Below are 14,589 nucleotides of genomic sequence, written 5' to 3'. Positions count from 1 at the left end.
AATGGAATGAAATGTCCCTACAGAATTTTTGAGTATTGTCTTTGTTGACTGTTCTTCAGGTTAACACAGGATTTATTGCTGTTTTCTAGGGTAAACCTGGACCAAAAGGAAACCCAGGGGCTCGTGGGCTCATAGGAGAACCTGTAAGTCAGTTAAATAGGATGCAGCTCTTGCTGTTTGTCTTGCTTGCAGATGAGGAGATAAAACAGATAGGCAAAAAGCTGCTTCTTGCCATCTTTGCTGCCAAGCTTCTGCCCTGTGGGTCTCTGAGTAAGCCCAGCTGGGCTAAGCCATAGTTGTACTGCTGCTGATGAAAATCTCCCAGTACAACTGGAGCTGGACTCGTTGCCAAAAGCTTCTTTGATGTGAATGTATTCTGCAAACCACAGAGCCTCTTCCTGACCTAAATGTGTGCTGTCCATGATTGCAGGGAATGCCTGGCAAGGATGGGCGGGATGGAGCTCCTGGACTCGATGGTGAGAAGGTTTGTAAAGTCCTACTTAAACACTGCAGGGAAGATTCCTGAGACTGAGCTGGCAGTGCTGAAAATGCTCCTCAAGAAGCTTGGCTGGAAAGCTTTTCCTTCTAAAAAGTTTTCTGATATTGTCACTAGTGAAGGAGAGTGAAATTCTCCTGTTAGTTAATCCCAAGGGAATTCCCTAAAGAAAGAAGGTGCACAAATGATGTAAGCTCAGCTGTGCCCCTGGATTTAGTGATTCCTGCTGGATGACTCCAGGCCTTCAGAGATGCCTTTTCAGAGCTGTGGACAGAGTTGATTTTAATAGCCTGGAGACAAGGTGCAGTCCGGTGCTGGTTGCCTGGTTCCTGAGCAGTGCTCCTGCAGGAATACTGAACGTGTGCTGCCAGGGCAGGCTGGGAGCTGCAGGAAGCAGGGAAACACTTGGGAGCTCCTGTCCAGTGGCTGCTCACTCCTCTAGAGACAACAGCTCTTGGTGCTGTGTATACAGAGAGGGAGAAATGTACAGATGCCTGTTTGGGAATGTGTCCCCTGCCTGTGCCAGGCCATCTCCCAGTGCTGGAAGATCCCTCCTAACCTCTCCCTATCCACAGGGTGACGCAGCTCCCATGGGTGCTCCTGGAGAGAAGGGGCCAAACGGACTTCCTGTGAGTATGGAGGAGGACCTGCCACCTCTGGGGTTCCAGCAGCTCAGAGATCCTTCCTGGGGACAGGGGAGGGTCATTCTGCGGGCTGTTTCACAAGGAGCTCTAGTTAAGCCAAGAGGAAATGCACTTTTCCCACCATGCAGACAGGGAAGGAGTGTGCCAGACAGGATTGGAGAGCACCTGGATCATCTCACAGTAATTCCCTGGCTGTTGGCTTCTCTGACTCTTTAAAATCTAAACTTCAGAGGGATTTTCTCTTTCACATCCCACTGATGTGCATCCCTTGTGGAGGGAGGCGAGATCTGGGGTACAGTGTCCTGAGCTCTGTCCCTGCCTTACTCCAGTGCTTACTGGCAAAGTGCTTCATCTCCCCATACTTCCCACTATTTTAAAGAGATCAAGTATTCCTTTCTTCCTGCATTTCCAGAATATTTTGAACTCCCCTGGAGAGAGGTTTCTGCTGTGCAAAATGTGGCTACTGCTGGTCCATTTGTATATTCCTGCTCTTTGCTCTCATGCCAAGGATTAGTGTCCATGGAGCTGCAAGGGCAGCAAGAGAGACATTGAAGTCACAGTTTTGACAGTGAAGGCTGCAGAAGTCTAAACCTTCCATTGCTTCAAGCAAAGGTCGCTCCTTGTGTGTCAAATCAGACCGGAATAACAAATTTAATAATTTCACTTCTTCTGACATTGCTTTAACATAATTTTTTTCAGGGTCTGCCTGGAAAAGCAGGTATTAAAGGCTCAAAGGGTGAACCAGTAAGTGAATCTTTTTAATGATGGGGTCTGGTGGGGAAACCGGTCACAGCAAGACTTTTTAGCTTTGGGGGATTGGGAGGACTTACCCCAAAGTGATGGTTTCTGTATTTCTGCTGGGGCTGAAGAGCAGGAATTAAGTAAAATAACTGGGCTGGCACCTGGGTCAGTAAAGACACAGCAGATACACAGGAGACTCATCAGTGGTTTAGTAAACCTCATCCTTTTGTCAAAGTCCCAGGAGGAAGCTTGATCTTTGGGAATCAAAAGCCTGAGCAGGAGCAGAATGATCTCATCTTGCCTTCTGCAGATTTTCCCTCACCTCAGGAGAAAATCTTCCATGGAGCTTTAGATTGACACCTACCTGTGAGATTAAAGAAAACCTCAGGCAGACCAAAGCAGTCCAGCACAAAGCTGCTCTGAGAGGTGTCTTTTTTTCCCCCTGTCCCTTTCCTTTATGAATTCTTCCCTCTGTATCATTATTGGTGTTAATCCTCATGGAGGAGAGCACGCTGCAGGAAGGTGGTGCAGGAGTCTCCTCCTGATGTGAAGAGGGTTCAGGAGTGAATGCGATGGGATGTCCTGGCATCCCTGTCTCACGTGGGACATGGGGACACTGCCCTGCCAGCCCTCCCTGGCCAGTGGTGCCAGGAGAGAGTGTGCAGCTCACCTGTTCTCTGGGGCTGTGAGTTTTGCCCTAAATCTGTAAAGGTTTAAAGCTGTTTTTATTTCTTGATCCAGGTTTTAAGGCCCTCCTCCTTTTATGGCTTCAGGCAGGACAGAAATGATGTGATGCCCTGAAGTGATGCCCTAACTGAGTGTTTGCTTTGTGCTCTGCAGGGCAGCCCTGGAGAGATGGGAGAGGCAGGTCCCTCTGGAGAGCCAGGCATCCCTGTAAGTGCCCCACATTTCCACTTAGCATGGCCTCTGCTGGTGAGTTCTAAACCAAACTGGGGAACTGGAGCTCATGTGCTGCTTCCTTGCATAAATAAAGCTCCCAGTGATGCAGCACCTGCAATCCCATGGGATTGAGCACTCCACGTTCACACTGGTGTGAGCTCCCCAGGGAGCACTGAGGTGGCTGGGCAGGGTACTGGGCAAAACCCACCAGCATTGGGCTGACAGATGGGCCAGTGGGGCACGAGTTTGGGACTGAACAGCCTGGGATCCAGGAATATGTCCCAGTGGGCTGGGAAGGGTGGGTTTGTGGCTCCTGAATATCACAGCTGACTTTGGTGTCCCTGCCAGGGCGATGTTGGCATTCCTGGTGAGAGAGGTCTGCCAGGACCCAGAGGAGCAACTGTAAGTACAGAGCTGGCTGTGAACCAGAGAGGTGCCAGAACAGGGTTTGTGGGGGGGGTGGGAGTGTCACTCTCTGTCTGCAGTAAAAGGCCACTTTCTCTCTCAGTGGTATCTCTGGGGAGCTTTGGCAGCAGAGAAATTCTTCCCCTGAGCTGGGTCAGATCCTGTCCTCACTGACAGCCCCGTGCAAATGCCAAGTGATCCCTCCCATTTTGCTTGGCAGAGCAAACTGCAGCTGCCCAGGAGGTTTGTGGAGCTGCCAGGAGAGACTGGACAGTCAGCAAGCCCCTCACTACACAGGAATAGGAAGGTTCTGCCTGTGCTGAGGCTTTAGTGAAGCAGAGCTCCTGGGAAGCTCTTGCAAAGGACTTTGCCACCAGCACGAGACACCTGAAATCCTCCCCAGCCCTGCATCCCTTTCCTTGGAGCAGTGCAGAGAGATTCCCTGCAAAACCTGAAGCCATATATACAACAAAACTGGGAATAACTGCACGGTGTCCCTGCTCAATAGCAGAGATGATAACAAATATTATCAGGAGGGTAAAACCCTGATTTTGATCCCACTACTAAAAATGCTTGGGTACCTTTTTCATCTTGTCACTCCCCAGCTAGTGTTGCCGTTAGAGTTGGATCTGATCTTCTAGTGGTTTTGTTGGGGTTTTTTTCCTTTTTTTTTTTTTTTTTCCCATCTTAATCTCATTTTAAAATCCAGGAGCCTACAGCAAGTCTAATATGATTTCTGGTACGTGCCACTTGGAAGAAATTGAACTGCATGATTTATTGTTTGTGAGCAGCTTCTGCTTTAACTTCCAAGAAGAGGGAAATCAGCTTTAGAAATAAACTGTATTAATAATGTTTGCTTTTATGTCTGCAATTTTTCATCAAAGTGGCTTGCCTCACAAAAGCTACCACATTACTCCAGCCAAAAAGCAAAAGCAGTTGAGCTAATTGTGTTGGTGCAGAGTTTTGACAGGGGTGCAGTTGCAGCTGAACCCATGGTTATGTCCAACCTGGGCTTCTCATTTCTGACTTGTTTTATTAGAGTCATAATTTGTTAGTTAAGACTGGGCTGTTCCAAGGGAGGTACAGGATTTTTCCAGTGTTAAGGCTGTTTGGCTCAAAATAATTTGGGTTTTTTTAGCTCTGAGTACCAAGGGTTTCTCAGAACCTGTCAGGTCCCTCCAGCTCCCATCAGCAGCTCAGCAGAGTCCCTTTTGATGCAATTTAACTCAGCTTTCCTAAAGCTCTGTATTTATAACTTTCAAAGTTCCCTACTGAATACAAGCAGAAAACAAAGTGGAAACCAGTAACCACAAAAATACCTGAGCAGTTGTTCAGCTCTATGAGGACGATGCTGCTTTATGTCAGTGGCCAGTTTGAGGTTTATTTGTGTCCCTGAATGCTCCACCCAGGGGGGATGGCAGTGAAAGGAGCCCAAGCTGCAGCCCTGCCTCGTGACAGAAGCTTGCTGAAGGCATCTATTTCAAGAAGACAGTTTACAAAATGAGATTTAAATGCCTAAATTACTTAGGTCTTTTTTTTTTTTTTTAATCCAAGATCTTTATTGGATATGTGATTTTTCTCAGGAGAAAGCAATAGAGACTCCTAATGGTAACGTGCATGTTCTGTCTAGTGAGCTCTAAAAAGCCTCTGCCCTGACAGCATAAACTGCTGCCTTTTTGTACATTGCTGGAACCAAGGATGTCCAAGCAAATGGATGCAATTGCCATTTTTCATTTCCAAGGGCCTGAAGCATACATTTTGCAGTAGTTCCTTGCAATCAATTAAAAGCATAATATTGGGATAGCAGATCCCTCTAATGGATGTTGTCTATGCTCTGTCGTGCTGCCACTTTTTGCTGTCCCTGATCTCTACTACTCATGAGCATGGTATGTTCTTAAGCATTGATTATCCAAATAAGCCTTTCTGTTAACAACAATGCAATTAACAAAGCTCAGCCACCATCAAACACAACTTTGCAGTGGTTCAGCAGCAGTGCCAAGGGGCTGCAGCACAAACTGCACGCTCTGCCAGTTTAATGACACAACTGACTCACCTGGCCCTAAATTTTCTCCTTACTAAAGCTGATCTCTCTCTTTGCAGGGACCACTCGGCCTCCAAGGCCCCATAGGAGCCCGTGGTGTTCGAGGTTTCCAGGTCAGTGTGATGGAGGGGTCATTCTGGTGTTTTGGCAGGTCGGTGAGATGGAGGGGTCATTCTGGTGTTTTGGCAGGTCGGTGAGATGGAGGGGTCATTCTGGTGTTTTGGCAGGTCGGTGAGATGGAGGGGTCATTCTGGTGTTTTGGCAGGTCGGTGAGATGGAGGGGTCATTCTGGTGTTTTGGCAGGTCGGTGAGATGGAGGGGTCATTCTGGTGTTTTGGCAGGTCAGTGTTCTCTGCAAGCCTCTGGCCAGGTACCTGGGTGATGGCAATGAGGGAAAGGAAGAAATGTCTTTCCATTTGCCAGAACTAATGTGACACCTTCATTACCACGGGATGGTAGAAAGAGCAAAAGCCCAGAGAAGCTGCCTGCAGGAGAAATTTATATTTAGTGTTTGTTTGCAGAGGGAGGGGTTGAGTTTTGAGCCTGTTCCCTGGCACAGGGTGCCCAGAGCAGCTGTGGCTGCTCCACATCTCTGGAAGGGTCCAAGGCCAGCTTGGATGGGGCCCTGACCAGCCTGGTCTGGGTAAGGTGTCCCAGCCTGTGGCAGGTGCTGGAACGAGCTGAGCTTTAAGGTTTTTATGACTTTTTGAGTTTGATCTTTGTAAAGACACCTCAGTTTCTCCTTGATCTGCTCCACTCTCTGCCTGTATTCCTTCAGTAAATTCCTCCTCCTTTTTGCTGCACTGGGGTCTCCAACATTTCTTCCTCCTTCTCCAAGGATGTGGGACCTCCACTCTCCACTCCCCACTGGCACTGGCTGAGGGGAGCATCACTCGGTGGGATCACAGATATTGAAGGTTTATTATTTTTAAGAGGTTTATTAATGAAGGACCCAGGGCAAAGTTTGGGGCACCTCGGCAAATGCCTGACCTTGGGCCAGGCGAGAAGCTGGAATGAGCTCTACCAACCAACACAAGTGGTCCCCAGGTCCTGGGGGAAAGGGAGAGACACATCTAGAAATAACCTTTCTGAACATGCTATGGAGACTGGTGAAGGGTGTGGGGTTTCTGGCACTGTGAGCTGTAGCTTGGTTTTTGTTGTTTTCCCAACAGGGGCCCAAAGGTGCCAGTGGTGAGCCTGGCCTTCCTGGCCCGACTGGGATCCGTGGAGAGACAGGAGACAGGGTAAGGACAAGACACCTGGGACTCATTCCTGTTTGGGATGGGAATTTCGAGGACAATGGGGATCCAAATCCTGGTGTAGCTGATGTGTGTTGGGTGTCCCTGAGGCTGCCCAAGTCAGACCTCAGGGCAGGGAGCAGGACTCATGCAGTCTGTCCCCTCTGTTCCTGTTCCTGTTTCACTCCAGAAACGCCCACTATTTTCAGACAGTGTGGATTGTTTAAAAGTGACTTCCAGGCCCTATCCTAGCCAGAATAGAGAGTCTGGGATTTTTCCCTCTTTATTACACTGATTCCAACAAAGCCTTGCTCCCCAGGAGCACAAGGGAGCTGATTGATGAATTTTTGTTACTCAGATGCTTGATTAGACTCTCTGGTTTTTTGTTTTGGTTGTTTTTGGGTTTTTTTAATCAATGACTTTTCTTTCTGAACAGCAAAACACCTGGGCATCCCACCTCACAATAAATGTGACTTTTTATTTAAATTAGTTCATTCTCATTTGAAAGAAGCCATCAAGGCAAAGTGAACAGCATTTGTTGGGAGCTTGCAGGAGAACAGGAGCCATGTGTTCACCAGCTCCCTCCTCCCCAGCTTTAAGTTGAAAGTGTTTTTAAAAAAAAAGCTTTAAGTTGCTTTCTGTGTAAGCAACTGCAGCAGCACCACAGGGGTTCCACAATGGCCCTTCTGTGCTGGCTCCAGGCAGGTTTAAAAAAGCCTCTTGGAGTGACTGTGGGCTGGAAGTGTGAAACAGGAGCGTTATTGTGGAGCTGTGGGGCTCTTGGCTGGCTCAGGGCTTTGCTGTGGTGAAAAATGTACATTCAGAGGGGAAGAGGCCCCTGCATGAAGCACCCAGGGATCTGCTCCAAGTAGAGGGAGGGAAAACGTTGTGCTTAAAGCAATAAAAAATCATCTAGGTTTTATTTCTGGCTCTGAAGTTCAGTGCAGTTACTCTAAGATGTGATTGTTGGTTGCTCAGAATGAGAGGAAACGGCCTCAAGCTCCACATGGGGAGGTTTAGATTAGATTTTAGGAATTTTTTTCACAGAAAGGGCTGTAAAGCATTGGAACAAGCTGCCATGGAAGTGGTGGAGTCACCATCCCTGGAGGAGTTCAAACACGGCGTGGATGTGGCCCTTGATGGTTTAGTGGTGACCGTGCTGGTGGTGCTGGGTGACCCTCAACCCTCAGGTTGTGTTTTTATAGCCTAAACAAACAGCCTGTGCTGCTGGGGACACACAGAGCACCCAGAGATCTGCCCTGGGCTTGCTGTACTGCTGGTCCTGACGTGGAGAAAGGGAGAACTGCACACACAGGATCGATGCCATTGCCCTGTCCCAGCTGCAGCCAACTCATCCAACTCTGCTGAAATCAACTGAGACTTTTCTGTGAGAAAAGAAAAACCCCCTCATGCCTGAGCTAACTGAGTACTGACAGGCTTTTTCACAGTCCTTGGACTGACTGGTCAGGCATATAAACCAGCATTTCAGTAAATGTGTTTGCTGGCATGAAAAATACCAGTGATTTAGTGCATTTGACTGTGAGATATAAAATAGTGTTGAGATAAAATACATCAACCATCCTGCTGGAGTGGGATATGGGGAGGGGAAGGGCTTGGCTGTTGCTGACTGAGGCAGCAATAGACAAATATTTTTCCTAAGGATTTTTATTATGATCAGATTCCTGAGGATTCTGGATGCCAGCAGCCACCTGGGGCATTGCCTCTCTGGGCTCCCTACTGGAGCACTAAATGCTTGGCCAAAACCATGAGTTTTGTTGAACTGATCAGAGGAAATGTGTGCAGACATGGGGCTGGCAGTCCTGAACTCCCTGTTCCTGCTGCTAGGAATCACCACTGCAGTGAATTAGAGTTTGGAATGAAAATCCTCTGGGCTAAGCTTGTCTTTAAGGGAATGTTCCTTGCAGGGCTTGGTCTTTGGTGACTGAAATGTGTTTTATTGCCACAAACTGTCATGGAGCCTTGAGACTCTGTGAAGTCAGAAGTATAAAATTTAGATTAAAATGTTCAGAAAGGAATATATTGCTTTTGCCATCAGCAAACATAAAATGGGTGTTACAAAGCTTTAGCCTCTCTTGCATTTCTACATTCCATTGTCTTTCTGAGTTATTTTTCATTAATAGAAATCCCTCTTTTTAACTTAGTACTTGAATTGAACAAAATAAAATGTCCTTGTTGTGTGTGTTTGTTCTCCTCAAAGATTCTGTTCTGCTGAGCCATCTCTAGATCTAGTTAATAAAAAAAGATCAGTTTGCAGATGCCAGATTGATGAGTGTGCTGTAGAAATCCTGCTTGAAGGGTAAAATGGCTGAATTTCACATGTAGATTTTGCAGTAGAGAAAAAAATCTGGGGTTCTCCTGAACTCCTTGTTGGCTCTGCTCTGTGGAGCAGAAAAGTCACAAATGGGGCTTAAAATGTCTCTCTGTGAATGTCAGGTAGATAAAGATGGAAGGATTTTCCAAATTGCCTGGATTATTCCTGAGGTGATAATCAGTTCATCATCTAAATGTGTTTTATTCCTGTGGCCATGTTGTTCCATTAACCTTTAAATCAGGAGCACCTAATCCTAAATCCTAGGAAAGCTGAGAGTGTAGTAAGGCCTTGAAAAAACATCTTGGCTTTTTGCCCTTGTGGTATGAAAATATTCTTGTCTGTTTTATACCACAAGTAAATCCAAGCTCCTCCTCACATCACAGGCTGAGAAATTACCCCACAACACAAACCAGGGACTGTGGAGAGTGTCACAGGGCTGGCAGGGGTGCTGAAATCCTTTCTTATTTCTAGGAACTGTGAAGGAGATTTGTACCCTCTAACTTGGCAGCTGGGAGACTGATTCTGACCCCTTGCTGAGCGAGTGTCTGACCACACCAGGAATTCATAGGAAAGTAACAGTTTGAGCTCATTTGCTTCTTTCTCTTACTTATTTTCAGGGTCCTCTTGGTGTTCCTGGTCCCAAGGGGAACCAGGTAAGTGGTAACTTTCATGCCCTTGTCAGCAGAGAAATTTCAGGGACAGCCTTTGACAGCACAAATGGCTTTTTCTTCCACAAATGAAAATATCCTGCAGCAGAAACCAAAACCCTCTTTGGTCCCATTTTCCCTGCATTGGCACAGATGTTGTCTGTTCTAATGGAGACTCATGAAAATGCTGTGGTACAAACTCCAGGCCCTAGCTGTGTGTTTTGTAGCCACAAGGATCTGTGCAGGAGCTCTTCACATCACATTCCTCCCAAATTAAGTTTAGAAGTGCAGCTTTTCCTCAGCTTCATGTGCCTGATGTAGGATATTTCACCCTAACCTCAAAGCTTGGCACACTAATGAACTAGTTAAATCTTCTGCTTTTTGCTGCTCAGCTTCCATGCTTGGTTTAATCTCAGCAGTGAGTTTTTGGGCCGGTTTTCATCAAATACCTGGCTTTCATTAATGCATGGCTGTGTTCTTGCAGAAAGTGAAGCTTTCCTAGCAAGCCTTGCTGATTTGGTTTACCCACATCAGTGTGGTCTCTGTTTTGTTGCTAAGGGGAAAGACCAACCTGATCTCTGTTTGTCTTGGAAAACTTCCCCTGGAAAGCTGTGGAGTCACCATAACAATGTTCATTATCTGCTCTCATAATAGAGCTCTGTGAGGAGCCAGCTCTGCCTTGGGCAGGGCAGTGATTGCAGGGATTTGTGTCACCCCAGCCTGGCTCAGATTGCTCAGGCTGCTGCTGCTGGAGGTGAGCAGCAAAGGGCTGGTACAGTGCATGTCACCAGAGCTTTGGCCACCCTTGCATTCCTGTCCCCAGGAGTGAAGAGGGATGTTCCTCACCAAGAGATCACTGCAGTTTGAGGGTGGGAGGAAGCTCTTGTGCCTACTCAGGAGGGCGTGAGAACAGGACACTCAACATTTGCCTGTGGCTGTAAACCCTGTTTTCTGTGAGACGGAGCAGGGGGAGCTGAAATTTAGGTTCCCTGCTTGAGGAATGCCAGTGCCAGCCCATGGATGTCTTCCATGGCCAGCCCATCATGGTTCTCATCCATATGGATTCAGCCTTTCACCCAGGTCCCAGCTTGCTGCAAAGGGCAACGTGCCAGCTGCCTTGTGCCACACATGCCCTCATCAGCAGGGGAACAGCTACTGGGGAGTCCAGCTTTGGGAAGAGAGAACTTCTTCTTGCTGGAGCAGCTGTGGCTGCTGGGAGCCCCCATCTCCCCCAGGTCACCCAGGCCTCAGGGAGATCCTTGCTGTCAGCAGCAAGTGCAGTGTTAACTCTGGTCTCTCTCTCAGGGCATTGCTGGAGCAGATGGCCTCCCAGGTGACAAAGGAGAGCTGGTAGGTGTCCTTAAATTCAGCAGAGTTGACTCCTCAAATAACAGATGGGTGCAGAAAGCCATGGATCACTGTGGTCAGTGAGAATTAATCACCTGAGGTCTCCAACCCTGCTGTGAAAAGGGGGCAACCCAAGCCTTGCACACGTCACAGCAGCTTGGGAGATTGGGCTTCAGATGTGCATTTTCTGAATGAATCACTCTTTCTTATTTCCCTTTTCTTTCTGACAGGGTCCCTTTGGACCCCCTGGCCAAAAAGGAGAGGTAAGTGTCAGACACTGGGGGGCTCATGCCCCAAAGGATTTAGGAGTAAGCATGACCATTGCACCTCTATAACTATGGAATGAACTCTGCTCTGGTGTCATTGCCTAGGAGCAGGCTTTCCTCACAATCATGTTATAAAATCTATGAGAAAAATGGTAATTTGTGGCATTCAGAATATTGAAATCTGTTTGATAATTTTGCTGCAGCAAGGAGTCCTCTTATCATGAGCTGTATATGCAGAAACACCCTTAGGGTGTAAGAAATGTATCTGATCATCCAGATCCATTCAGGAAACCTGAAGAAAGTCTTAACTGACCCCCAGGAGAAAAGAATGGACCATGACTTCCATTTCAAGTGGTTTTGGTCATTTTTATTCTTCACTACAGCCAGGAAAAAGAGGAGAACTTGGTCCAAAAGGTGTCCAAGGACCTAATGGGACAACTGGAGCACCAGGGATCCCAGGACATCCAGGACCCATGGGTCACCAGGGGGAGAGGGGTGTCCCTGGCATCACAGGAAAACCTGGACCTCCTGTAAGTATCTGCTGCTTCTGCAGCACAGTCAGGCAGCCTGTGAAGTGAAAAAATGGATTGTGGGGTTTGGATGCCGTCCAAAAAATAAGGTCCTGCATTTCAGCAGGTAAAAATAAGGCCAAATAAAGCCCAGATTAAATATCTGGCCTAACATTAAAATTAATGGCTGCCATTCCTACAGCAGAGTTCTGAAGGGAAGCTGTCACCTTTTGAAGAGGGGAAAGAACCCCCTGCTCTTCATGCAGGACCCTGTGCTGCTTCCTGAGCTCCTGGAAATGTGTTTTGTGTCCTGCAGCTTCTGCCAGGGCTGGTTATTGATAAGGAGCTTCCTACAAAGACAAATTCTTCTGTTAACTGCAGGGCAAAGAGGCCAGTGAACAGCATATCAGAGAACTCTGTGGGGAAATGATAAATGGTGAGTATTACTGAGAGAAAACTGACTTCAATGAGTAGATCCTGAACATAAATGACTTCTGAGATTTGTTAATTTCCTGGTTTCATATGAAAAAAATAGAGTGAACTTTAGTGTAAGGAAATTATTCAGGAGGTCACTTTGTTGGGGATGTCTTTTGGTGTACTAAAATTAGTATTTTTAAATGATTCATCATGGCCATGGTCAAAATGCACTGAAAACAGCTTTGGCACAAGTGTTGTGTGAGACCTCCTGCCCTAACCTGTGTCAGTCTGAACTCCACCTCTCCTCAGTGCACCTCGTTTCCTTGGAGCAAGTCCTCAGGGAGTGTCCCTCTTTCTTCAAAGTGACTGTTTTGCATTTGGGGGTTACATCCCCTCTTTGGGATGAGGCTAAACTCTGAAAATTTGTTTCAGGAAATTATTTAAGTGTCATTTGTTAGAATACTTGACATCCTTTAGAGAGGTTTTAGAAACAGGAATAATCAACCCTGCAGATTTATGATTAATATCCCCATCTGTGGAGATATAAAAAACCCCAAAAAGCTACAGGTGGGCTGAAAGGACAGATGCAATGTTCCCTCCTGCCAGGAGCAGTGGCAGGAAGTTCTGCCTAAAGAAAGAGTGCAAATGTTGGAGGTGCAGTGTTTCATTGTGTTTTTCAGAACAAATTGCACAGTTGGCTGCTAACCTGAGGAAGCCCTTGGCTCCTGGAATGACGGGACGGCCTGGCCCGGCCGGGCCCCCAGGTCCTCCTGGAACCACGGGAAGTGTTGGGCATCCTGGTCCTCGTGGGCCCCCTGGATACAGAGGGCCAACAGGAGAGCTTGGTGATCCCGGACCCAGAGGCAAGTTAAGAGTGAAACTATTTGCTTCTCTTTTATGCCCGCTGAAATAAGTTGTGAACTGGTACTGAATTCAGCACTGGGGAGAAGAGATCAGGCCTTGGTGGAGCTCTAGGTGGAGTTGTGCATCCGGAGGGGTGCCGTGTAAAAAAGATCCCTGCAGCACCCAGAGGATTTGTAGCTCCTCTTGCTCTCTCCCCTTGCTGTTGGTGGCTCCAGCTGCAGAGCACAGCTCACTGTTGGAATTGTGTTTGTGATTGAAGGTGACACTGGTGAAAAGGGAGACAAAGGACCTGCTGGCCAAGGTATCGATGGGCCTGATGGTGACCAAGGACTGCAGGGTAAGTGTGGGGACATAATTGAGTGCTCCATGGCTGAAGTGAAGGCTGAGGAGGGACAGCTCTGCATGCTGATGGCAATAGATTATCATCACTAATTTAAGTGTGTGACAACTCTGAGGCTCTCCAGATTAAGGGAAAGGATGATGCCTGCTTCCTGCTGATTCCTTTATTAAAAGAGTCAAGATTAATTTATGCAAATTAATTAATATCTATTGGACATTTGGAAGAATATTCTTTATTTTTCTCACCTGTTAAAGCAGCTTTTCTAATTGGGATTACACCTGTACAGTGAATAAACTGGAGGCACCAAAAGTAGGCTCTCCATTCACAGAATTTCATAAAACCAAAATATTTACAACCATATTATCCTAAATTCTTCCACAAAATCTATACCATAAAATTTCATTATATTTATTCCTCGTTGTCTCAGAATCTTCCATAAAATAATTAATCCATGTTAATAAACTGTGAGCTCACACAGCTAAAACATCCCTTGACCAAATTAGGGATAAAAAAATCCAAAGCACATACTCCAGATTCAGGGTAAATTTATTGAAAACACCTTGTACCCAACAGGCCATAACAAGTGTGATGTACAGACACTCAAAGTATATTAAGATCTCTAAAATCAACACATATATACAGATATTAAAAAAGAAAAGATGGAAACATTTCATGTATCTTTCCCCTCTCTTGTTTAGGACCACCTGGTGTGCCTGGAATTACTAAAAACGGCCGTGATGGTGCTCAGGGTGAACCCGGGCTGCCAGGGGATCCTGGGACTCCTGGGACTACTGGAGCTCAGGGAACTCCAGGAATATGTGACACGTCAGCTTGCATGGGAGCTGTTGCAGCATCAACTTCCAAAAAATCATAAACCAACAGTACAAGAAGTGAAGAAGTGACTGAATATTTAAATAAACAGTGCATTGTAAGAAAACAGAATCCTTCTAGTGCTAAAAGGACAGATGCTCCTTCTATTGTATTAAGTGGAGACTGTGACACAGTTCTATGAAAAAGAAAGCATCAGATGAAAACTTTAATTAAAAGATGCTTTATGACTATCTTTTCCTCCCCCCAATTATTTCCCAGAATTTTTACTGCTAAACAACCTGACCGTTCCTTCCTCTCTTTGCTCAAGAGACCTGCAAGAGGAAGCATTGCTCCTTTTTACCATCACCCCCCCGTACTAAAGATCCCAACTTTTTGCTAAGTTTGAGTCTTTTCCATTGAATTCCTTGATGCTGCTCCCACTGACTTCAGTCCTGCAGGTTTGTGCACTCAGACACGTTGTTAAGAGACGCAGGCACCGAGCTGCCTCTTCCATCAGTGGAAATCAGGCATTTCAATATCCTGTATTTTAACATCTGAACCTTCTGGCCTAAGGAATGACCATTGCTTGAGT

At 46.6% G+C, this 14,589-nt stretch overlaps 1 protein-coding gene across 1 annotated transcript in view; it reads left to right on the top strand.

The window, feature by feature from the left end:
• Positions 1-14,335, top strand: part of COL9A3 (collagen type IX alpha 3 chain) — a 33,450-nt gene extending 19,115 nt beyond the window's left edge. Inside the window, 16 exon segments of the mRNA XM_068207926.1 lie at positions 90-143; positions 431-484; positions 1,072-1,125; positions 1,840-1,884; positions 2,722-2,775; positions 3,130-3,183; positions 5,287-5,340; positions 6,400-6,471; positions 9,415-9,450; positions 10,750-10,794; positions 11,022-11,054; positions 11,441-11,587; positions 11,948-12,002; positions 12,664-12,846; positions 13,107-13,184; positions 13,886-14,335. Of these exon segments, the coding sequence (XP_068064027.1) occupies positions 90-143; positions 431-484; positions 1,072-1,125; positions 1,840-1,884; positions 2,722-2,775; positions 3,130-3,183; positions 5,287-5,340; positions 6,400-6,471; positions 9,415-9,450; positions 10,750-10,794; positions 11,022-11,054; positions 11,441-11,587; positions 11,948-12,002; positions 12,664-12,846; positions 13,107-13,184; positions 13,886-14,061 (1,194 nt within the window). The 3' untranslated portion in view covers positions 14,062-14,335.
• The last annotated feature ends 254 nt before the right edge of the window (positions 14,336-14,589 follow it).

The sequence above is a fragment of the Anomalospiza imberbis genome, chromosome 17 (assembly GCF_031753505.1).
Source record: "Anomalospiza imberbis isolate Cuckoo-Finch-1a 21T00152 chromosome 17, ASM3175350v1, whole genome shotgun sequence".
In the NCBI taxonomy this organism is placed as follows: domain Eukaryota; kingdom Metazoa; phylum Chordata; class Aves; order Passeriformes; family Viduidae; genus Anomalospiza; species Anomalospiza imberbis.
This window is presented reverse-complemented; position numbering and strand designations above follow the sequence as displayed.